This window comes from Tympanuchus pallidicinctus, unplaced genomic scaffold (genome assembly GCF_026119805.1).
Source record: "Tympanuchus pallidicinctus isolate F22 unplaced genomic scaffold, pur_lepc_1.0 scaffold4, whole genome shotgun sequence".
NCBI classification, from domain to species: Eukaryota; Metazoa; Chordata; class Aves; order Galliformes; family Phasianidae; genus Tympanuchus; species Tympanuchus pallidicinctus.
The window spans coordinates 38,835,917-38,860,506 of record NW_026294758.1 but is presented as its reverse complement, the minus strand read 5'-3'; the positions used below and the strand labels follow the sequence as shown (position 1 = coordinate 38,860,506).

Sequence of the window (24,590 nt, the reverse complement as noted above, 5' to 3'; positions counted from 1 at the left end):
ACTCCCACTTGGGAATATATACATTGCAAACTGAGTTTTTTAAAGACAAGAAGGCAAAAAAAAAAAAAAAAAAAAAAAAAAAAAAAAGCCATAGCTTTGAGATTAATAAAGATACAATTACCTTATTTAGGAGGCTTAAATCAAAATACCAACAACATGGGGAATGTAACTTTAAACAATACTACACGCTGAAAAGAAATGGCTCTTGTAGAGGAAATGCGAAGTCACCGCCTGGAACAGTGATTGAGCACCTGATGGGAAGGAAGGGCCAACTCAGGGGAGCTCAGGTGCAGGAAGTGGATCTTCCCAGACCTCATTTAAGGGTTGGCAGTGGGGGCAAGGCTATCTCTCTGGAGATCTCTGCCTACTGGAGGTCTTCCACGGGTGAGCAGTTTTTCTTCTTTTGTTCCTGTGTGCACAGCTGCTGCGTTTGGGGTTTGCTCTCATTTGCTGCAGCCTTGGATTGTGCCATCCTATCCATCACATTATTGCATTACTGCTTTGAGAGTTATGTCTCTTCTATGTTTTATCTTCTAGTACAAAACACAGTAATGAAACACGTCCTTTAGGAAGCTGTCAACTCAGTAATACACTCATAGAATGATTTGGCTTGAAAGGCACCTTAAAGACAACTCAGTTGCAGCCCCCACTGCAGTGGGCAGGGCTGCCACCAACTAGCTCAGGCTGCCCAGGCCCTCATCCAACCTGGAAGTGAGCAGCTGTAGGGATTCATCCACAGCTTCCCTGGGCAGCCTATGCCAGTGCCTCAGCACCTTCATGTAGAAATCTTCTTAATACCTAATCTAAGTCTACCCTTTTTTAGTTTAAAGCCATTATCCTTTGTCCTATCACTACACTCCCTGACAGGAGTGCCTCCAGCTTTTTTGCATGCTCCTTTGTGTACTAGGCATGATGTCTCTCTGCACCCTTCTTTTCTCCAGGCTGAATGAGCCCAGTTCTCAGCCTGTCCCTATAGGAGAAGTGCTCCAACTCTCTGATCATCTTTGTGGCCTCCTCCGGTCCTACTCCAACAGCTTCACACCTTTCTTGTGCTAGCAAACATGACAAATGCTAAGCATATAAAACATGCCCTTACACTTGTGAACAAGTGACCTTGTTTAGATGAATAATTCATTTTTGAAATATATTTTCATATATCAAAGGACTAAGTACCGGAAAGATTACAGGATGTAGTCAGGGCTTCTGAAGACCAATGCATTCTTAAAAGCCAAAACCAACCAAGTCTCTGGGCTGCTCATCTAACGAGTCATCTTTACAGCAGAAGGTTGGAAATACCATAAAGAGCTTATCTTTCAGATGTAACAGCAGAACCTTGTGAAACACACTACCACAGCCACAGATGATGCTTGACAGATGTTCAATAAACTGAAGATTACCAAATCTCTTCTAGTTACCAAAGGGTTAATGAATTTGTATGTTTCTTTTTATTCCCTAAGAAAAAAACATTCCAATCAACTGGTACTCAAGTTGGTGGTGTCAGGAGATTCTTCCAAGAATGGCATGCTTACGCATAAGTTAAAGACATGTCAGACTAACAGCCATATGTTAAACGAGAACTAATTTCATGTGAAGTGATAGTGTTATACTAGGCATACAAATTTGTTGTTTTAAACCAAAAGAGCAAGTGATAGCAGCTTGGAGAATGGCTTGTGTTTAAACATCAAATAAGACACTCTTTTTCTCAAAGTATTTTAATACCACTGCGTTAAAGCTAAATGACAGTGCAGCAAGAGCTATTTAAGAATATATAAACTAGTCTCCATGGTTATAGATAGAGGGATGAGGACAAATCTGCAAGTCTGTGCTTATATGCATACTTCTTTAGCCAGCTTGGTTTGAGGTTTATGGCCTCAAGTTGTGCCAGAGGAGATTCAGGTTAGAAAAATTTATTCTCTGGAAGAGTGGTTCTGGAGGGAAATATTGGTAATAAGTGGATGGCTGGACTATATGAACTTGGAGGTCTTTTTCTATGCTGGTGATTCTATACCAATATTTGTTTAGAAGTATTTCAAGTTAGCTGCAAACAAACCAGTTAGTTAGCAGTACGTTTCTTTTAAAATAACTTTCTCCACCTTTGGGTGTTTAGTGTGCCTCAACAGAATTAGAACTCCTAAGTAACTGTAAATCACAGAATCATAAGGGTTGGAACCTATCTCTGCAGATCAACTAGTCCAACCCCACCTGCTGAAGCTGCTTTCTTAGAGCTTTTAGTAGGTTGCATAGGAACGCATCCAGGCAGGTTTGAATTTCTTCAAGAGGGAGACTCTATCACCTCTCAGAGCACTTTTTCCAGGTCTCTGTCACCCTGACAGTGAAGAAGTTACGTAAGTTTGTATGGGACTTCCTGTGTTCCTTGCCTGTTGCTCCTTGTTCTGTTGCTGGACTTTGCTGAAAAATAGCCTGACCCCATTTGCTTGTCTTCCGCAGTTCATATAAGTATTAATAAAATCCTCTGTCAGCCCTCTTCTCTAGATGGAACAGCCTCAGGTCTCTCAGCCCTTCCTTACAAGTAAGATGCCCAGGGCTGAGATCATCTTTGTGGCCCTCTGCTGGACTCTTTCAAGCAGTTCCCTGTCCTTCCAGAACAGGAGAACCCAGAACCAGACACTGTGGCACCACCAGGGCAGAATGGAGGGGGAGCACCACCTCCCTTCACCTACTAGCCAAGCTCTTCTTCAAGCATCCCAGGATACCGTTGGCAACAAGGCAACACTGCTGGCTCATGGCCAACTTGTTGGCTGCCAGAACACCCAGGTTCTTCTCAGAGCTCTTCTCCAGCAGGTCAGAATGGTGTGTTATTAGCACAGAACAAAGCTCAGTAGATCTTACACTTTTTAAGTAGATGTTCATAGTCCACTTGTGGGACATTTACATATAATTCATGATCCTACAATGCATTTCATTCCATACTTTCATTCACAGATCTACTGAGATCAGTTATTTCAACAAGCCTTCCCAACATAAAGCCTTTGTTCAGATGATAAAACAGTCAGCAATGCTGAGACTAATGGAGTAACTTCCTAGTGGTACTAGCATGGCTAGTCTTTGGCCAGCTTTCTTAAAATACTCAAGACATGACCATGATAGTACAGACATTGTTTTCAAACACCCAGTTATAAGGTACTTTGTAGCTTTAAATATATATGTACACACACACACACACACACACACAAAGCTGCATCTGAAATATTTGATTTCCTACAGAAGGTAGAAAATGAATAATGCTTTAAAGCAATTCCCTGATTAAGTTGTAAAATTCTTCCCAGGAAGTGGAGTCCCAGAACACGCTCCTGCTCACATATTGATGGCATATACTGTAGCATTAAGTTCCCATGAGCGTTAACGTTAGCTGATTTTTAGGAGGCACATTCTTAAGTTTTAACGTAAGCAACTTTTATACATCATATACATCAGTGAAGACTTCTTTCAAGTAAACACATGCTCTGTGTTCTGCACTTTCTAAGAAGGATAAATCTGGCTTATTTAACAACTCCATTCAGATGCCAGCCCTGACAGTAACTCTGTCTGGGTCTGCTGAAGATTTTGACATGGTCATTATTGTGGTTCTATTACCTACCACAGATCCACTGGAAATACAATTTGTAGGAGGGAAAGAAAAAAAAGAGCTTACAATCTTTGGAAATCATCATTAACACTTCTTTCTCTCTGAGCACACCAGTTTGCTGGCATCTGTCCATCAAGTAGTTTATGACTTGCAGAAGTGAGAGAAGCATGTTAAAAAAAAGCCAGTCTATCCAAATTAAAGTGAGATACAGTGAGGCTTAAACAAAAAGAGGACATCTAAGCAAACATATTATTAGTTCTACATCCAATCTCAACAAGGTCACCTTTAGATTACAGCAGTAACTAAAGCCAATGAATAATCACAAAAGAAATTATTTCCTTCTGTACATTTTTTTATTATTTACATAATACAACAAAGCATAGCTGCTGGGTAGTGTGATTATATGCAATACATAAATATGAACTATCTGTACATGTCTGCATATCTAATAACTGAACAATGTTAAAGCAAAAACAGACTTTTTAATAGTGAAATAAAAACTAAGACTGAACATTGCAAAGAAAATCAGAAGTTCAAAAGTAGTATCTTGTGTACATATGTAACTATTTACAGATGAGAACAGGCATTATCACAACACTAGTCTAAACTGTACCTGCTTATATAAAAAACACAAATTTCATACATCACAAAGAAACCTTCCATTATAACACAGAAGTGATATTACCAGACAAGCATCAGTGAAGTATACTGCCTTTTCTAGAGTTGTTATTTTACAATGCTGTAGATAATGCAGCCCATGCAATACACCCAAGAACACTACAGTCCTACACCCAAGTACAATTAAAAATGATAAAGCAGCCCTTCCAGAGTGGTTCCAGCTACCACTTAAGTCTACAGTAGCTATGTCAGGTATGGTTTTCCATGCAAAGTGGTGCAACCGTCACGTTAAAACTAGGAAAAAAAATGGTAGTATTGTTGTGAACTCAGAAGACACTGAATGTAAGTAGTATGTGATAAACCGCTCTAATACTTCAGCAACTTATTCAGACACATGTTGCTTGATAGAGCTGTTCTGGTATGTCTAAAAACATATGTAACGTGTTTTGTAAACTAATCTTACAACATTGTGCTACACAACAGTTTTTGCTAAGCAAGAAAAAGCTGACAGTTCTGTTGCAGACTGTTCTGTTTTGTAAGACCCTAACAGGACACTTCCTTTGCATGAATAATTTTCACGATTCTAAACTTAACATAATTGATTCCAAAACAGTGTTCTTGCAAGTGTCTTCTTTTTCAAATGCAACTGCTAAGTTACATTCTTAAATATGGCACCAACACTCATCTTACTGAAAGGCAGATCTCTCTACATAGCTTAAATTCTGGTAGAAAACAATGGAGTGTTGCAACTAAAACCAGAATGAGATATATAATGACAAAAGTAGGCTGCCAGCCTTTTTGATGTATCCTTCTCCAAAACAGGCACATAACACTAGCCAAAGATTATATACCTCAGACATTTCAAAAGGCAGATCTGCTGCAAACATGCAGATGGCATACATTTGTTTGGCACAAGTGAAATAATAGTCTGTCCTCTGTGCATGTGTATTCCTGTGCAGGTTTCTAATCATTCAGCTATATTCTAAGGAGGGCATACATATTTTCAAGGGCTGTACCTATCCAATCCTGCCTGTAACAAACTACCAAACATTCTGAAATATAATTAAGACAAACAAGACTAAAAAACAAAACAACTTTGGAGAACATCAAAGGAAAATGGCCATGCACCTGCTCTTCAATGTTTTCCTAGGATATATTATAAACAAAACCAAAAAGTCAGTCTTTTCATAAGCAGTTCCATTTATATTCTCTGGATTTTTTCAGCCACTACCACGGGATTCTCTTTCCTTATTTTTGCTGCAGCTTCTGCTTTGTAGTCATAGGGGCAGTTATGCTTGTCAGAATAACGGTGAAGTCCACAAAATAAGTTTCCACAGCGGCAGTCAAATCCTGTCCAAAGAAAAATATACAGCATCATTAGAAAGCTTTGTAAGAAAGCTGTAAGTTAATGGCTTAGTTGCTATAGAAGAAAATCATATATGTTTGACTCCTCTGACTTACAACAGCCTAGCAAAAAAAAAAAAAAAAAAAAAAAAAAGGAAAATACGTTTCCAAAACACGTCATTTGTAAGTAATTAGGATTTCGTGATCAACTTCACTGTTAAGTTAAATCTTTTAAGAGGCAACTATAATAATATAGATCCGTTCAGCATCTAAGTGTTCTCCTACCTGTAAGGCCAACCTTCTTTCTGCACATGAAACATCTGTTTTTCTTTGGTTTGGGAAGTTCAGAAGCTTTCTCTTCATTTTGTGAAGTACTAGGCTGAGAAACTGATGGGGTTGGTTGAGTAACAACTGTTAAAGCAAGCAAAGAATAGAAAGGTTACAATTTCTTACTTTTCATGACCATATCTAACTATACAGTAGCAAGCATACATTTCTGAAAGATTACTTTCCACTATTAAGACTCTAAATAGACTGTATGAAGTACTGCAGACTAGACTATGAAAAAAGTAAATCACAAAGATTTTTAAGTCCACTGCAAGTTCCCCTTTTGGGTCATATTTTCTCTACAGTTCTACTAGTCAGAAAATCTAAGCTATATTTAATGTTCACTCAAAGTTGCACGTACTCTCAATACTAAGAACAACCACACAATCAAGTAAAATTTCTTTTAAAATAGTAAAAATATTATCACATGCAAAGTGTAGTTGACCAGAGATGACACCTACAGAGAACGTAATCAACTGGAACATACTTTGGATAAAAATGAGTTTGTCAGTAATACGTCACTGTCATAGTACTGGCTATTGTGCCACTATATACCTCTGAAATCAAGAGAACCAAAACCTAAAACAATTCACCAAGACAGCTCACAGCAAACTACTGATTTGGGGACAGATCCAGAACACTGCTATAAAATACATCACACAAAAGAATCTTATTATTCAGTAATTTGAAGAATGAAGTATGGATTTTTCACAATAAGTATCTGTATTCTTAAGCTATATCTGGCTTTAAAGTGCAAGCAGGTGTAGCAAAAATTGAAGTCTGTTCATGACAGAAGCAAGTGAAAAATAAGTCAGTGACATTTTACTCGTTACCAAAAAAATGTCATTCACAGAACTTGCATGAATCTGTTTATTTTCTTGTAAAAAATTATTCTCATCAAATTAAAGGGTATTTTTGTTGTTGCTTTAATATCCCCTTAATTTATATACAACTCTCATGGAAGATAGCTCAGGATATATATTTTAATGCTATCTCTGACACATATAATCAATGGACCCTATTCCTAGCACCGTTCTCCTGAGAACTCCCAGCTGTTTGATGATTCAAATTATTTTAAAATACAAGGAGCAAACTACAAAATACATTACAGAATAAGCAAAGTACGTAAGCCTTAAAAACATATTTGTAATGAAATTTATGCAAATATACAAATAGGGTTTGAGTTCAGATTTTTTTACTTCCCGTGAGAATTTAGATTTTTCAGGCACAAAGAGAGAGTTATGCTATTTTCCTATCTTTAAATTGTTATTTAATTTCATTTATATTATCATGTTTGTATGTGTTATGAAAAATAAAAGATCACTATTATCCCCAACACCTTGGAAGCCTCACGATTCACTGTGGAAGACAGGCCTTGAATTCCTGACCGGAGTCTAAGAAAGATTTAGAAGTGACAAGTTCTAATTCTCAGAAGTAACAAGAAGTATTCACCATTCAAACCTCCAAAATTTTATACAGTAAGACAATAGCTGCTAATATTTTCTTGAACATTTGTTTAATAGTCCTAATAAATTACAAAAGCCCTTTACTATATTTCTTGTCTGGTAGAGATCTTTTTCTAAAAAAACTGTGAAGTGTTTGGTCTGTTGCTTAGTCCACAAGAGTAACAAAATGTTATAGGACTTGCATTACAATCATTACTGTTGTCAGCACTTTTTGGAGTAACTGTTACTGTTTTTTGAGAAAACTTCTTTGTATTTGTGATTTATCAACATTTTCTAGAGCTCCAGTTATGATGCTTTGAGCTTATTTTTCAATTCCAAAGAAAGCAGTAATTGGTATCAGTCAATCCATGTAAGAGCTTCTGACCAAAACAAGTTAAAGGACATTGATATGACAAACAGCATACAACTCCTGGGTGCTATCAAGCCCCAGTTACAGCATTAAAAAAAACCAACCAAACAAACAAGCAGCATCCAAAAGATGAAATCAAGCTCCTTTTAGATTTGTTATGCTGTTAATTTGTTTAAAAATGCAATCATAAGTGTAAGCCATGACAGGAAAAAAAGAGGAACCAAAAATATTTCTGCACGCTGCAATTTGCTGTACAACTAGCCAGAGGGAAGCTTCATCTGCATGAGAAGGAATTCACAGTATGAGCCCTCACAGGCCACATGCTGTTTCAGTCAGATGCAAGAGAAAATGGATAAAAGAAGGGGCAAATCAAGAATGACCTAAATAATTGAAGTCACTCACACCATGCACTAAGATTAAAGCAAGGAAAATAAAAAACAACAACCTTTATCACTGCCTAACATGCTCACATGGAAGCAAATGAGAACAAATCCATCTCAGTGAGAACATTACAATTACTGCAGGTACTCTTTCTCTTGTGCTCAAGGAACCTGCACCAAGTGTTCACAGCCACACATAGCAGCACAGGAACCAGGAAGTGAAGAAAATAGTCCTAAGAAACAGCAGAGGCCCATTTCCCAAATAAGCTGCTGAACAGTATCTTTCCTGCACAACTAAAATGCGTTCAGTAAAGAAGGAAGAGTAGAATATACAGAGAAAAGGCAGTAAAGACTTAATAAGTAAGATGGGGCAGAGCTCCTTGAATTCAAATTGAAACATACAGTTTATTTCTTTAAAAGTAAGTACTTTCCCTCAGAAAAGAAGGACTCTTCCTATCACCCATCAGGCAAGTGCTCTAGTATTATTTATCCAAAAATAATTAGTGCTTCAAATAATTGCAATACGATCAGGGATTAAATCACTGGACAAGAACTGCGAGTACAAAAAAAAAAACATGGTTACTTTTACCTGCAGATCAGCTTCCTCAGTAACAATATCCCTGTTTGGATGAATTAAGCTTCATACTACTAAAAGATGTTTTTATCATTTTAGCTGAGTTCCTGCTGGCACAAAGCCATCTTCATCACTGTGATCATTTCCCTTACCAAGCTTTGGCTCCAAAAGCTAACTGATTAGGTTTACTCCACTTGAATTTTATCAAACCAATTGTTCTGTTACAAGGCTGAAAAAACTTAGGAATAACAGATGTTCAGAATTGGGTGAACCTTATTAATCATTTCAGACCAAAGTTATCTGTAGCTGTAACAAGCTGCATTACCATCACGCACAGAGAAGTCTACCACACATCTGCTAGGGTAATAAAGAGTAACATAAATCTCAGTATTAGAGGTATCCAAAAAAGCCCACCAATGCCGGTATTGCATCATAACTCTGGGAAAGCTTCTTTCATGTATAATCTGAAGATAAGACACATCTTCACAAAAGGCATGTGGGAACACTGATGCTGCTGACGAATGAAGTCAGCCACACACCACAGCATGACAGCTACTCAACCAAACATGGACAGATCCTAAAGAGAACAAAGCTCTTACCTGACCAAGCTATTAAACCTTAGTGACTTTTTCAAAAACAACACTATGACAACTGCATTTTCAAAATGGACAGTAGGTTTGCTTATGCAAACATAGTTGCTGCAGAAAAGGATGCCTACTATGGTTATTTTTCAGATTTTTCACACAAAAAGTTATTTGATGATTTTCAGTTGAAAAACAAATCTATTTTTCCTCGATCCTCCCTATACTAAAAGTAACCAGAAAAAGGCCTCTCAACTAACACCAACTAGAAACTTATTTTCTGATTATGTATAAATTAACCATGGCACAGGATTCCAGCAGCTTGAACTGCACAACTGTCATAAGATTACTAAGTAGATAACCTTACGTAGATGCTGGAAGTAGATAACCCTAGTATAGTAGATAACCCTAGATGCTGGAAGAGCAAAGTCAGTCTTGAAAACATAAAAATACAAGCGTCTTAACTTGACTTCATGAAACCAATTCCGTTGGCCAACACAAAACTAGCAAAACCAAAACAAATAAGAATAGAGGTAAAGTCTGGAGTAATCAGAAAGACAGCAGACTAAACATCTGCAGTACCAGAGCAGAAACTGCAGATCACCAAATCCTCTTATTTTGTTTTAAATACAACAGACCAGTATATAAAATTGAAATTTGAAAAGATGAACAGTCCTTGTTAGGATTTGTCAAGCTTCTTCGAAGTAAATGCTTTATTTTTCAGAAACCTGAACTGCTATGGCAATCTAGGAGCCAAAAATGAAAAGGCTGAAAAATAAACTTCACTTCTAATTCCACAGGCAAAAGAATGAATATATTCTGCAGCATGTAACTTACTTCCCATATGCCCAACTAACAAGCATATAAAATATTTTAAATATTTTATTAATGTAAAGACATCCTGGTTTACACATCTCACAAATACAGTTTAATTTGGTCACCATGAAGACATGATCTACCATAAACATTTCAGGGAAGAAGTTAAAACAGCATTCTATCAGCAATAAGCACAGGACCACTGGTTGGACCTTCAGTTCTATTTTCCAAGACTTCAAACCAATCCAATTTCAGAATTATATAAAGCAGGGCTATCTACAGATATTACAGTAGACACAGGTAACATGAAGATAAACTATTTTGAATGCAAAAAGTTGTATCAGCTGACTTTAATAATGACTACAAACAAACTGTCTATCGTTACAACATGGTTAAATATTATAACATGCAAAGCCAAATCAGAATTAACAAAGCAATTATTACAGCATCAAAATCCAAGAAGTACCAGTTATAATCTCAAGCCTACCATATTTCATAAGCAATCTGTTTAGCATCTTGCACTATTACCAGCAACACACACTGACAACATCTACAATTAAGTTAGAGCAACTCTCATAACATGGTCTGAACCTGGATGCAAGATAACATTAAAAAATCATATTGGCTTTGTAGAGTCAGTAGACAAGTGAGTCAAACACCATTTCCCACTGCCTTCTGAAGCTTATTAAATATTACTTCCAAAAAAAAAAAAAAAAAAAAAAAGAAACAACCTGCAGTATGGATGGAATTAGGCCACAGTTTAGCAGTTATCTGAGTATTTTTAAAATACGTTACATGAGAACACAGACATTTCAATTTCGTATTCACTTTCATTACATACCATACTACTCCTCAGCTATGGCATCATACCCTGCACTCTAAAATTACTAATTAATTGCTAAATTAATTACTAAAGTTACTAATGCATTAAAAACAAAGCAAATCTAAGTCACTAACATGCATGCTGATACCAATCATGTCTGGTAACAGACACTTCACAGGAGACTCATAATTGAACCATGGAAAGACAGACAAAACCACAAGAAGTGCTAGAAACATACAGTAACTTGAAATAACATGATGTTTAAATATATGTTTTCAAAACATTTTTTTAAATGCCTAATATGCCAACTCATTTTTCTCTTTTGTAGGTATCTTTCACTAGCATTTTTTTACTTGCATGCCTGCTAGAACAAAACAGGTTTCATAAGGAAGGGCTATACTACACCTTACCAACTTGCTGAATTCCTGTATATTGCTCTGATAGTATAAAAAAAAAAAAAAAAAGGGAAAGAAGTCAAACTAGGTTTGGCATTGAATTCCTGTAATCTACAAAAGGAAAAAAACAAAATGAAAAAAACAAATAGCTGTGAATAATTTCTAGAATGCTTTGGGTAAATTCTGTACTATAATTCATTTCTTAATAATAGTAAGTGTAAAAGCAGCTCAAAAGCTTATAATATTATGTAAATAGAGCCCACTTAGCGGAGTTTAGACACAGAGGCCTTTAGATTTCTGACTTGTGAGTAGTTCATCATATAGGGAACTAGATAACATATGCCACTGTTCAAATATGAAATAATATAGCTGAACTACAAAATTACAGGTCAGAAGAAAATACAGTGTGCTAGACATGTCAATTACAACCAACTGGGTCAGTTACATCCGACACACATTTCTTCCTTCAACTATTAAGATATGACTACTTGAAAACTTGATTTGTCTGAATGAGAATCCAGTTTGCAACCTCAACCTGGGGAGAAAATAAAAATAAAAATAAAGCAAGATAAGCCTGTAAAGTTTTACCGTTCCCAACCTCAACAGCTTCTTAATTTAAACTACACATTGTTAAAAATTATATCAATTGCCAGATGTAATTATTTATGGCTTTCTGGCTTGCAAAGGAAACACTGAAAATTTCTCTTCCTAATGAAGTTCTGGCAGAAAAGAATGCAACTTTATGTCAGTGATGATGTTAAAAGGAGAGATGTACTTAAAGGTCATGCTGTTCATGCTCTATACTACTACCTGTATAACAGTCGTAAGTTCAATTTCTAGGGTCAGACTGTGCTCAGAACTAGACTTCAAGACTGTGGTATTATCTTAGAGAGTTACAACTGATAGACAGCTTTGTTGTTATGAATTATTGTGCATTGCTCTGTCACCTCCACTTCAGGAGGAGAGAACATCACACACTGAATGTCACTGGAAAAAGGAAGAGAAGAAAAATGCAACCAGTCCAGACTCAACAGGGATTCTGAAGCCTACGGCATATTTTCTCACATGCGAGATAGAACGTCTTATGGGTATCATAAACATACAGAAAGGGTTGAAGGAGACTCCAAAGCCCACCATTCCCAACAATTATACCAAGGGCAGGGCTGCCAATTCAGGCTGCCCAGGGCCCATCCAAGCTGGCCCTGAATGCCTACAAGGCATGAGACATGCACATCCTCCCTAGACAGCCTGTGCCAGTACCTTACCTCACTCAAATTGAAGAATTCTTCCTAATGTCTAATCTCAACCTACTCTTTTTCAGTTTAAAATAATAATACCCAACTTTTTACAATGTCTCTTTCTATCTTTATAATAATCTTCTTACAGCTCTGAAAGGCTGCAAGACATACTAAGGGAGGCAGTTTTGTTCCAGAAGTTTCCCCAGAAACATTCAAGTGCTGTGGCAGTACATCAACTTGCAACAACTGTCACTGCTTTCAACCAGCAAGATTACTTACAAAAATAGGACAGTATCTTGAGCTGCTATTGGATTCCCACCCTCCCCCCTTTTCTAATCAAGAGAAGCAGGTGACAGCTATCATATAGCTCACTTGTTAAGGAAAAAAACAGGTATTGGGTCTGAAATTGAAGGTTGTCTGTTACACACAACAAAATGACAGGCTACTATTGGCAGTTTCAGTAAGAGTAAATTCACTTAGTACTTCACCATTGCTACCATTTTATGCATTTCTTCGGCTTGCTTGACACCATTTCAGGCAGGAAATCTTAAAAGTTCTACAGGTTCATAAATATCACAGTTGAGCTTTTAAGCTATGTAAGGAAATACTCTTCTGATGACATTAGTTATAATAGTATTAGTAAAGAAATCTGCTCTGAACAGAACCAGAAGAAATACACTTTTGAAATGGACTTTAGCTCTTGTTACGGAATCTCAGCTCATCAAGACTAGTTGCAAACGGTAAAACCCTCTGTAGAAAAAATGAGCAATTAAATATCAGTTGTTAGAGCAAAACCAGAACTAGTTAAAAACCACTTTTATCCCGTGCTGAGTAGCGTCTTTTGTATTTTATACCTAACTTCATAAATGAAAAACATTAATTTTATCTTCAGTTTAAAGTTACCAATTATCAGCTTCTGTTTTAAGAATACTTCATAATTGTTACATTAAAAAATGGAGATACATATACGCACAGAATGAATACATTAAGATATTCATTTAAGTAGATTAATAAATGAATTCAACCACTCAGTTGCAGTCCCTTTCCTGCCTCCCTCCAAGCAGTTTGCACTTTTAAGTTTAATCACTACAGCTACAACCTTCCAGTGCAAGAACAAAACATCTAAACTAATTAATTAATTAATTAATTCCCAGCTTTAAGTATCCTACATCCATAGAACAATTCTTTAATTATATCTACTGATATAATTATATATATCTACTGATTTCTCAATATTTCTTATTTAAAGAATCAACAATTTCTTATTTAAATCTCAACTGATTTCTTATTTAAAGAACCTGTAATTATTTTTGTCAGCATTTTTAAGTCCTTTCTCCACTTTCATTTCTTTGTAGAAAAGAATTTGTAAGAACTCCATTTTTTAAACCCAATAAGCCATCAGTCAGCAGAAGTTGTACTGCTATTTAAACTATTTAAAACACATCATTAACTTTCTTAACAATTCCTGAAGACCAGCACCACAATGGGAGATGCCTCCTCTGTCAACTTTGGTTAAGTCACCAGCACAACCAGTGTTACGCCGCAAACATACCTGGCTCAGTCTCTGTTTTCGGTGTTACTTTTTCCTCTCTTGAAATGCTCATTTCTGTCATTTGCTGCGTTACAGGCAAAGCGGCAACAGGCACATTTCTGTTCATGTACAGTGAAACATGTAATTTTACATCAGTTTTAAGTACATAATAAAAATGTCCAAACCCATCAATATTCTACTTGTTTAACTAGTCCTGATGCTCGTCCCTAACTCCTGCTTCTACTATCTTCAAAATATTTTTTGATTCTATTTTAGTTCCCCATAGTAGAAAATAGTCAAATCCGGAGCAAATACTTCTCCAGATAAACTGCAAATGCAGAAGTACAACACCAAACATTTTAATCACTAGTCATTTACAAAGATTTATAAAGAAAAGCACTGTCAGGTGTGCCTTCTGCTCCTAAGAAATTGAGTGAAGTGGGTCAAATTTACTGCCAACCATTAACTTGCTACATACTCACAGCTCATCTGAAACTCAAAATAATACTTTCATCTTACCTCGATTTTTCAGATGTGCTGCCAGAAACACCATCACAGTTGTTTAAGCTAGTAGTATCTGCTCTCTGAACAGATGTAGAGTCTGAGGTAGGACTGTTTGAACCAGTGGCTGGTCCTACAAAACAAGAATTTAAGTCATTATAAACAAGTTGTAGAATACATTAGTCAAATATTCTTGCATATAGTTATGAACTTGCATACATTATTCATTATACTGCACACCTCTTACTTAAAAGACAGACTATATTACTAACAACTGTAATATCATGTAAGAATATACTGACACTAGAAATAAGTGGAGAAGAAAATTAAGGGTGGATCACAACATATTGCACAGAAACACATTCCTATTTTTACTGCGTTTTGAATAAGTATACTCTTTGAAATTTGATTTCAGTATACAACATTCAGAAGTTCTCCCAAAACATGTTATGGGATTCCTCTTCATCAGTTTTATGTTTTAATTCAAAATAAAATAAAACCAAGAAAACAGGGATATTGTAAACTCTTACCCATTGGACTGATTCTGCCACTGTTCTGCTGCCGTTGAAGATGTTCTTTGTAGCAAACAGAACACATCCCGTTTGTCCTAGGATTTCCATAAAATCCACATCCTGTACTACAAAGCATAGGCCCTGGGGTCTGGTTTGTCTCCTGAGTCATCTCGATGCTGTAAATAAAAGCAAGAACTGCATTAGGAGCAGACATGTCACCAAAATCAATTACAGGGTTACAGAATTAAAGCACGTCTGCTCACCCTGCTCCCATAAAATGATATCAGCATTCTTAAAAAGAGATTCATGGATATTAATGAGCCATTCAATACTGCAGTTGTATTGTTAAGTAACATCATTACATATCCTTAAGACAAGAAAAAAAGTTATCATGCTGATGATACTGAGAAGTAGCATGCTTGTCAAACACTGAGCTGCGTGTACAGGTTATGACCAAATTCAATTCATGGCAAAAAGCCCTTCGTTATCAACCTCTGAGCATTAGCATGGATATGCAGAATAAGCAAAATCAACCTTGTATCTGCTATACCATTTTGGCAATTAACAGCTTATTTTACCAAATTCCATTCAGAATCACTCCGCTTTTTCAATAATGTTGATTTTGCAACATTTTGACATTTATTCTATTACTAGCAGGATTAACTTCCACAGTCCATTTGTTAAAAAACAACAACAACAACAACAAAAAAAAAAAACAACAGTAAGATCCCTGAAGTATTGGCAACAGCCAGTTAAAACCTGTATTCGTATCTTTAGAAGAAGTTTCCAAAACAAGGCCTCAAATACTCCTCAGGCTGTGTATGAAAGTTGATACTGAGTATTAACTGGCAACAACAAGTGCACAACAGTCTCTTCAACAGAATCTAAACAATATTTCTGAAATAGGATTAGACCTGACTTTGCTTTCCCAGGTACATCCCATCATGCTGCTGACATTTCTCAAAAGAGTCATTTAAATTATTTGTATTAATAAAGTTATATCAAGACTTCCAAACCCTCCAACAGACAATGCCTAAGTCCGTAAGGCAAACAGCAGTAGTTACAAATAACAATATTCCCCCTTTACTGCTGGTGAATCTCAGCAAAGTAAGGTGAGCAGAAAAACCGATACAGAAACAAAGCCTTTAATTTGCAAGGGCAACAAAACTTGAGCACTGAAATCAAGCAATGTAATACAAATTGAGGACATGTAAGCATATTGCACTGATCTCCACATGCCAAGTATAGTGTTTCTAAATCCTGAAGACATTTGCATATCTTCTTTAGATGACAGCCTTCCTACTCAGGGAAAGTCAAAAAAAGAGATATTTCACAGCTGATACTTGTGAGAACTCAAGAATGCTGAAAGCACATTTATTATGCTGCACAGAATAACACTTTTTATAATTAATTAAATGCTACACAGCAATTACTGTAAAGTCAGATTTCAATAGCTTAGTAATTGCAACTGACAGTAGCCTTTGTCCAATTCAACTAAGTTTCTAAGAGAAAAATAATGCAGAAACAGGAGATTTTTTTTTTTTTTTTTTATTTTTTTCCTGCAGGTGATTATGGAACCTGATTTTTTCCCCAGCTATAAATAGAGCTGCATTGGTACACGCAGTCATTTCCACTTCGATAAAACACTCAACAACACTGCATTTCTACAGCCTTACACGTCAGACACGGAAGTCAGCTTAAACCATGACTAAACTACGCAAATCTAAAACCTCTCATCTACATTCTAGGTTTACACTTAGAGAAAAACAAAGAGCCCATTTCTGCCCTCTTGTTAAGTAGGTAAGCTTAAAACACTATCAAATATGCTGCCACCATCAATCTCAACTAATACGTTCCAGTTCAGATTAGATTCAAGCTGTGAATCTGATTCATATTGTGAATCATATTTTACCACCTAAAGCATCCAGCTTCAGGTGCTAACACTGTTTTTAAAATACTACAAACAGCAAGCCTTGACAACTGCTTGGTCTGCAGCTCCTTCCATTATTTCAAATGTACATCCCTAACAGAAAAGATGGGCTGTTGTCCAGCCCTTCAGAAATGGTGTTTTTCATGCTTCTGAAGAAGATCCAGGTCTAACCATTTATTTTTATTTATCGCACACACAGGTGAACAGTTATAAAAAAACTTACCAAGCGGAATCCACTATCTAGTACGCTAGGTTTTGCTGTATCAGGTTCTGAACCAGCAATGGCTGAAACAAGGTCTTCAGACCAGACAAATTACACACTTCTCCAATTCCTCCCTAGTGGAACACCTATGAATGTCAGCAGCTAGCTGAAGTGTTCCTACAGATATAGCTTCCCTCCTTTAAAAAGCCAGCTCCCAATGCCATCACATGTGTACTGCTTTCCTCAATATTTCTCAGAAGCACGGGTCACATGGGTGAGCGCATTAGCTTCCGCCTGTCACAAGGCTGCAATGTGACAGGCTGAGCTGCAGGCTCATACACAAAACCCCGTCAATAGGGGCCTCTGAAATCAGCTTCTATTTATATCTCCAAGGGCTGACAGCTCCGTACAGCCCACAAGGCCGAGGCAGCCGCGCATACACCCACAGCGAGAGCAAGATATGAAATCTGATTAACAGGACCGCGGCTTCCTTTCTAAAGGAAGAGAGAGCGAGAAGACCGAAATTCAATCAGGGAAGTGCAGCATCACCGGCTCGTCATCCCCAACAGCCATTTTCAGCCCCAGACACGGCGGGTGTTACAACGGGCCTCACAGCTCACTGTAAGGCCCCCGACCTCCCGGGGCAGGAGGCTACAACGGCCGGATCGCCTCCCTTTTGCGGGGAGCAAAAATAAAATTCGTTCTGCCTCCCGGAAGGGGTAAAGCCTTGGCCCGAGGGATGCCACCACTTCACCCCGCGCCCTCGCAGCACGGAAGCGTTGCCCTGGGCAGTCCCTCAGGGCCGGGCAGCGAGGCGGGGAGGCTCGGCCCAGCTCTGAGGTCCCGCTGCGAGTCCCGACACCGCGCTTCGTCGGTTCGAATTTTAACGTTAGAGACCGGAAAGCGACCCAAAGAGATAGGCTTCAAACCGATCGCAAAACCTGGGGCCCGCCGGCCTACCTACCCCGCCGCCTGAGGGACCGCCGTTTACAAAGACAAAACCAAGTCTTGGCAGCGCGGCGCCGCGGAGGAGCACGGCGCGGGCCCAGCGCGGCGCCAGACAAAGAGGCCGGCGCTGCCAAGTGCCCGGAGTGCGCCACGCTCCCCCTGCCCGCTCTGCCCCCGCCCCGTGGGTACCGGCGCACAGGAGCCCCGGAGGCCGTCAGGCCCGGATGACAACCCCGGGGGGCGGGCCCTTGACCGAGCCGCACGCAAAGCCCTGAGTCACGGTCCGGACGCCGCCGGCCCCGCGCCCCCCATTGTGCCGCCGCGGGCGGGCCCGAGCCTCCCAGGCCCCGGCGAGACGCCCTCGGAGCCGGCCCTGCCGCCCTCTCCGCGCCCACCAACCTGGTGCCGGCGGCCGGAAGCTGGGCGTCGGGTGTCGGAGAGGGCTGCGGGTCGCCGCCGAGATAGCGAAGGTCCGGGGACTGCGAGGCGTAGAGCCGCCGCCGCTTCCCTCCTCCTTTGTTTCTGCGGCCGTCGTGGCAGCGGCGGCGCCGGCGGGAGGCGAGCCGCACGCTGTACGCGGGGACGGTGGAGAGCAGCGGCAGGCAGGAGTCGCGGATCGGCGAGGAGGAGGAGGAGGAGGAAGAAGGAGAGGAGGCGGAGCCCACTCCCTCGCCTCGGCCCCGGCTCCGACTCCGGCTCCTCCCTCTTCCCCTCACCCTCCTTCTCCCTCTCGACTCCGCCTCACGCTGTTGAGGCATGCGTACTCCTGCGAGAAAGAGCGGATCGAAGAGAGCGGCGGGCAGGAGAGCGGCAGGGCGCCTGCGTTGGGCTTTGTGCGTCCGACGCGTGCGTTGGGCGCGTGGTGCCGCTGCGCGCGGAGTCCGGCCCTCCGGCGGGTGGAGGTGACGTCATAGGTTGACGGACGGCGCCGCCGCCGCGGGCGCGCGGGGGGGGGCGGCCGTTGGGGACCCCGCGTGGGCTTCCCCCCTCGGAAAGGAGGAAGCTGCTGGGCGCTCCCGTGTTACCTCCTGGCACCGAGGGATTGAAGTGTATGTTCTGGCTGGTGAATTTGTGCCTGGTCGGACCTCGAGATAACGCTTTTATTGTGCCGGATTGCGCGAAGCGCGTGTTTCCAGGGAGACGAGAGCAGAGGCGCGCCTGCTGGGTGCTGCTGCGCCTACTTGCACGGAGGAGGTGGCACCCAGCTGGGTGGGAGAGTGGCATCGCTGTGGGCATTGTGGGGCTGTGACAAAAGTCAAAGGAAAGAGAATAAAAAGTCTGTGTGAGCAGAAGAGATGCTTGCTTACTGTGGGCGAGGGAGCTCTGGCGCGGGCTGCCCAGGGGCTGTGGAGTCTTCTCGGCGGTTTCTGGAAGCCTGGGCAGCCCTGCTCTGTGTGTCCCTGCTGCAGCAGGGGCAGGAATCACGGGTTGGCAGGTGGTCCCTCGGGTCCTGCCGACCTCAACAACGCCGTGTTTCTGAGAATCCTATTTTTTTAGGCTTCCTGCTCTCATAGAGAGCAACATAGGGTGGTTGTGCCTTAAAAGCTCATATGGGAGGTTGTGCCATTGTTGTTTGCTCTATCATTGTAAAGTAAGGCCAGAATTATTAAGAAAATCTATGAAGGGGAAAGTACTTCTGTTTATCCAGGCATTACATTCTTGAAAATAGATCTTAAGCTGTAAAACACAAAGTAGCTTTCGATAAATATTCTGAGCAATTCAGCTTTAAATGCAGCTTCCACCTGTATTGAGGATACTTGGAGATTAGTGTACTGGATATATTTATGGGCCTTTGCTTAACTTCTTAACCCTCCCAAAAAAAGATTAGGTTTGAAATGCACGGCACTGTGTAAAACGGATTACTGAAATTACTAGAGTCTTTTTTTTTTTTGGCCTGACACCTTTGGGAGCTGATCTTCCTATCTTCCTTGCTTGCGGGAAAGATGTCTCCTGAGGCCCAGAGGATTCTGAGGTACGTACTGCTTTCAGTTAGGTGAAATTGTGCTGTGCTGCAGTATAGCACTCTGCAGAAGTAGCTCTAGCTATTGGCACTGTGTTTGCTGCAGGTCTTATTGCTACAGAACAGTGATGAGTATTTGGAGCATCTCCTCTGTTATCTGAAACATTTGGGCTGCCCTCAATGTCAGTAGTACAGAATAATTCCATCATTGTGAGGAAAAAATGTAAGTGCTGTTTGACTTACTGTGCAGAAGAGAACTCTTCTGAAAGCAGCACTCTCAAGGGGTGAGTAACTTCATCACTTTGACGAGAAAAATGGGAAAGGAAGTTGAAGCATGTATTACTTGTCCTTTGCAGAGATTTTGTGACCACAACTGAAGATTTTGGAGTCTCAATGTCAAATTAAAAGCTGACCTACTAGTAGCGATGGAGAGCAATCACTATCTCTCTTAGTATGGCGGGGCAGAGGATAGAACAGTTTCAGATGAAAACTGTCAACTTCTTTGGCTTGTTCCAAGAAAGGCTTCTTCTGAAATAGCAGAGTGGTTTTTCAGTAGATTTACCAGGAAAGTTTGTCTCAATGGCAAGGAACCACTCAGAGATAAGGAGTCTTAGAAGAATGGGAGAATTTGCTACTAAGGATCTTTGCAAGCAGGCTTGTCTTCCAATTATTAACTTTGGTATGTAAGTTGATTTAGAAATGTAGTAGGGATAGAAAACAGGAGGTGGCATGGGCATTTGAGAGTATGACATCACTAGATATGGAGTTCTGCTGAAGCTGCAGAGTGGGGGGCTGTCTATTTTTACAAGCCATGGAACAGTTGCCTCTATGACTCTAAGCATTTTTATTTACTGGAGATTTTCTTCCTTCAAGGTTTGAACTTTCTAGGTCCATCTGTTTCCTTTAGTTGTTCAGGTCTGACTACCCTGGTCAGGGTGTGAAAAGAAATAGGTAGCCCTGATAATGTAATTTTTTTTCTTTATTATTATTATTTTTTAATCTATCAACGGGATCTGTATGTCTTATGAAACAGAAGGCAAAAATGCTGCAGCATTTCCCCAGTATGGAAGAGAACTTTCTATTTAAATTGCTGATTATATTAAGTGACTGAATCATACTCTCCTTCAAAGCAAACCACAGCATAACTGAAAAGAAAAAGAAAAAAAAAAAAAAGGAATAATGAAATAATAATGCATTTTACTTAACTCAAACAGCCTAGCACATTAAGAATGCTGTAAGCTACTTCCTAACTCATCTGGAATGTTTGGGACCTTAAAAGGAGACCAGAGTAATTCCAGTACATTACCCAACAAAGAGCTGAGATGTCAAAAGAATATTTCCATCTTTAGAAGCCACAACTTCAGAAGGGAGTAGTTTTGGACTACTCAGTTTGTCTACTCGGTGTCATTGCAGGTAAGCTGTGCATCTGAGAAAGCAGGTGGATTTGCTTAGAGAGAGAATTTTAAACAAGTCCACTCAGCCAAACATCCTCATTGTACATTAGTAGGTAAAACGGAATGCTGTTTTCAACTGGGGCATTTGATTTTCATCATAGTGTCTGATATGATACTGTGTTTTGGTTTTAGGAGAAAAATCAGTGTTGATAACAGGTGGGCATTTTAGTTGCTACAGGGGAGTGCTGCACAAAGCCAAGAGCATTTCACATTTTCAGCTTCTTGTACTGTCTTGCTAATGAAAGGGGCTGGGGAGCACAAGAAGTTGAAGAGGTTAGAACCACGAGAGCTGACCCAAACTGACATCCTGCCAGACAGTAAGACCAACAGGATTTGGTTGGGGTAGAGCCACCGCTGGGGGACTGGGTGGGCATTAGTAAGCAGGTAGCGAGCATTGTGCATCACTTACTTTGTAAACATGTTAGTATTTATATTATTACCATTATTTCTGTCTTCCTCTTCTGCCTTAGTAAGTAGTTTTTCTCTCTACCTATGAGTTCTATTTATGTCTTTTTTTTCCAGTTCTCTCCTGTAGCTGGGGGGAGAGTGACTGAAAGACTGTGTTATGCTTAGTTGCTTGCTGATGTAAACCACAAAAAAAAAAACAACCCAAAAACCCACACACCTTCTTCTGTCTTACAGCTCTTATGCCTTTTTCTATCTTCTTTTTCCTCCCTTGCTCCTCTCAGGAACCTGACTCCAGTATTCCATGGTCACTACAGCATCACGGCTGTGTGTCCTTTCTGGCTGGCACACCTACTGCCTGTATGACAAGAAGTTACCTGTGACACCCTTCAGACGTCTCCTGGATTGGCTGTGTTTGAACATGTTAAAAGTTGGGGTGAGGATGTGGATGTGTGACAGAGACTTCCAAAAATCATTAATGATAGCTGCATCTTCTTTCTTAACTAGTGAGTGATCTGTAGCACATTTCAACCACAATGTCACACTTGGTGACCCTCCTCTGGCCTGACTAGAGAGCTCTTACTTTGGCCTGAGCCCCACGCATCTAAGCTACTCTTTCCCACAGGAGATGATCTGCATCTGCTCTGCTATTTTCTCAGGAAGGGCTCATTTCAATCTGTCCATCCATCACAGCACTCCAGTAAGGTGAGCTGTCCCACACAGAGTGCTTTCATGAAAATAGCTTGTTGCATGCACTCTTGTTTGAGCATGTAAGTCTCCTGTCTTCATTAAACTCTGATCAGTGGAAGTTCTGCATGGCAAAAGCCATCACCTCTCAGCCGATCACGTCCCAGGTTTCTTTCAGGCTTTAATTATTAAATTGAACATCTGTTATCTGTGCTTGATAAGACACTTCGTTGAGCTATACAGCAGTGGTAATGGCTTCCAGGAAAATCTTGCTATTTTATATTAATCTGAAATCCTGGGCAGCTCTAACATGGGCATTGTTATGTTAATATAAATAAAATGAAGAAAGTTTATCATTTGGTATACCAAAACCTTGACGGTGACAAAAATGTCTTAGCTCTTTATTATGTGCAGAGCCTTGGTTTGAGGCATGCACAGTTGTGAACTGCTGTGAGTGCCTCAGTTTGGCTTGCAATGCTGATCCTAAGCAGCATTTCTAGTTTCCCTCACTCACTGCAGTAATGGTGTCCCAGTCTTCTTTGGATTCATTTCAACTTTCAGAACCTTATGAGCTCCTTACGAGATGTATCAGTTCGTGGGCTATTGTGAATAACCTGTCTGCTTTTTGAGTGAGCTCTCCTAAGGTGCCATTGTCTCTCATTTTTTCTCCTTAAGAAGTCTTGTGAGTCATTCGATACTTTAATAACCTTTTGAACTGCTTTCTGATGGAGCTTTAGGTAGCTTTGTTTCAATGGATTGCTCAGTGCCTCCTAATTTAATTTCCTTTAAAATCAAAATCATAAGGTGAAATCTGATCTGTAGAGCTTGATAGCCAGCATTTGTGATTGGCAAACTGAATCCAAGGACAGATATTAAAGAATTCTACACTGAAATAGTTTCTACAGCACAGCACTGAAGAAGCCTAGGTGTCTGTCATCCAGAGCACCTCTAGTGTTTATGTCACTCATATAATCTAAAAATAAGTGGTCTAAAGTGTGTTGTTAGGGTGCAGGAGGAAAATGCTAGAACTTCAGAAATATGTCTTTATAAATATACGTATATTGGATGTGTTTGCTCAAAAATCTTTTGCTAATAGGGATACATGACCAAAAATGTTTGGACACCACTGATTTGAACTATGTCGGTCAATCACATCAAGTCTTGTCCACTGCAAGAAAAGAATTTCATGGTGTTCATAGACTAAACTCTTATGTGCCAAGAACCAACTCAGATCTCATATGGATCTAGTTATCTGGAATGAATATATTATTCCACAAAGTAAATATTAGAGCTTTTTAAGCAAGACTCCCATGTGTTACAAACAGTGGTCATGTGTTACTGATTGTTCAGCCTTAAGCAGGTCAGAATGGATGCTTGTCTGAACCTTTTCCTGATTCTTCTTTTGCTGGTCTATGTGGATAAGGTGTGCAGAAATATAGTATGCAGTATGAGCTGGGGATATGCTGTTTGTATTTCAGTCTGTTTAAAACCTACATGTTTTACATATAGAAAGTGTGCAGTTTCTAGAATGTAATATGAGAGAGATAGTTTTGCATTTTCATTAAAAATATAACTTTCCAGAAGTGTTCACCAGAAGCTATTGCCTTGCAAAAGAAACAAAGGTTATGTAGTAATTTTTCTACTGCAGTTTCCAATCATTTGTCCTGACATGCATATGTGAGTTGCTGGTAAAGGCTCTCCAAATCCTCGCTGCAACTGGGGCTCCCCAGCAGCTGCAGATCCGGATGATGGTAAGGTATTAGGGCAACTGGTGATGTATCTTTCCTAATCACTGTTACTATCCTTATGTAGTAAGGTGCATTGCCTTGTTCTGTGTTGTTTTTGCTGTATTATTTATTATCTCATTGCTTTAAACTTCAGTAAAAATAAAGGCACTTGTTTAACTAGTTGCCTGTGACTTTTGTGCTGATCTTGTCCACTAGCAAAACACCTAGTTGTTTCA

The 24,590-nt window shown here is 39.8% G+C and overlaps 2 protein-coding genes across 4 annotated transcripts in view; one reads left to right on the top strand and one right to left on the bottom strand.

Moving 5' to 3' along the window:
* Positions 1-3,917: 3,917 nt before the first annotated feature.
* ZFAND5 (zinc finger AN1-type containing 5) lies at positions 3,918-19,016 on the bottom strand. 2 transcript variants are annotated; one of them, XM_052701312.1, is made up of 6 exons: positions 18,521-19,016; positions 15,060-15,217; positions 14,548-14,662; positions 14,050-14,147; positions 5,834-5,959; positions 3,918-5,554 (listed from the first exon to the last, which is right to left on the bottom strand). In XM_052701312.1, exons 1-6 carry the CDS (start codon positions 18,877-18,879, stop codon positions 5,406-5,408), a joined length of 1,005 nt encoding a protein of 334 aa, XP_052557272.1. In that variant the 5' UTR covers positions 18,880-19,016; the 3' UTR covers positions 3,918-5,405. The 2 variants fall into 2 exon arrangements, with proteins under 2 accessions (XP_052557272.1, XP_052557271.1); XM_052701311.1 differs by lacking the exon at positions 18,521-19,016 and adding an exon at positions 17,195-17,373.
* A 69-nt stretch (positions 19,017-19,085) lies between these two features.
* TMC1 (transmembrane channel like 1) overlaps positions 19,086-24,590 on the top strand; it is a 112,113-nt gene continuing 106,608 nt past the window's right edge. For both annotated transcript variants that reach the window (XM_052701305.1, XM_052701302.1), the window contains exon 1: positions 19,086-20,093. The gene's annotated coding sequence lies outside the window, so the exon portion shown is untranslated. The remainder of the gene's footprint in view (positions 20,094-24,590) is intronic.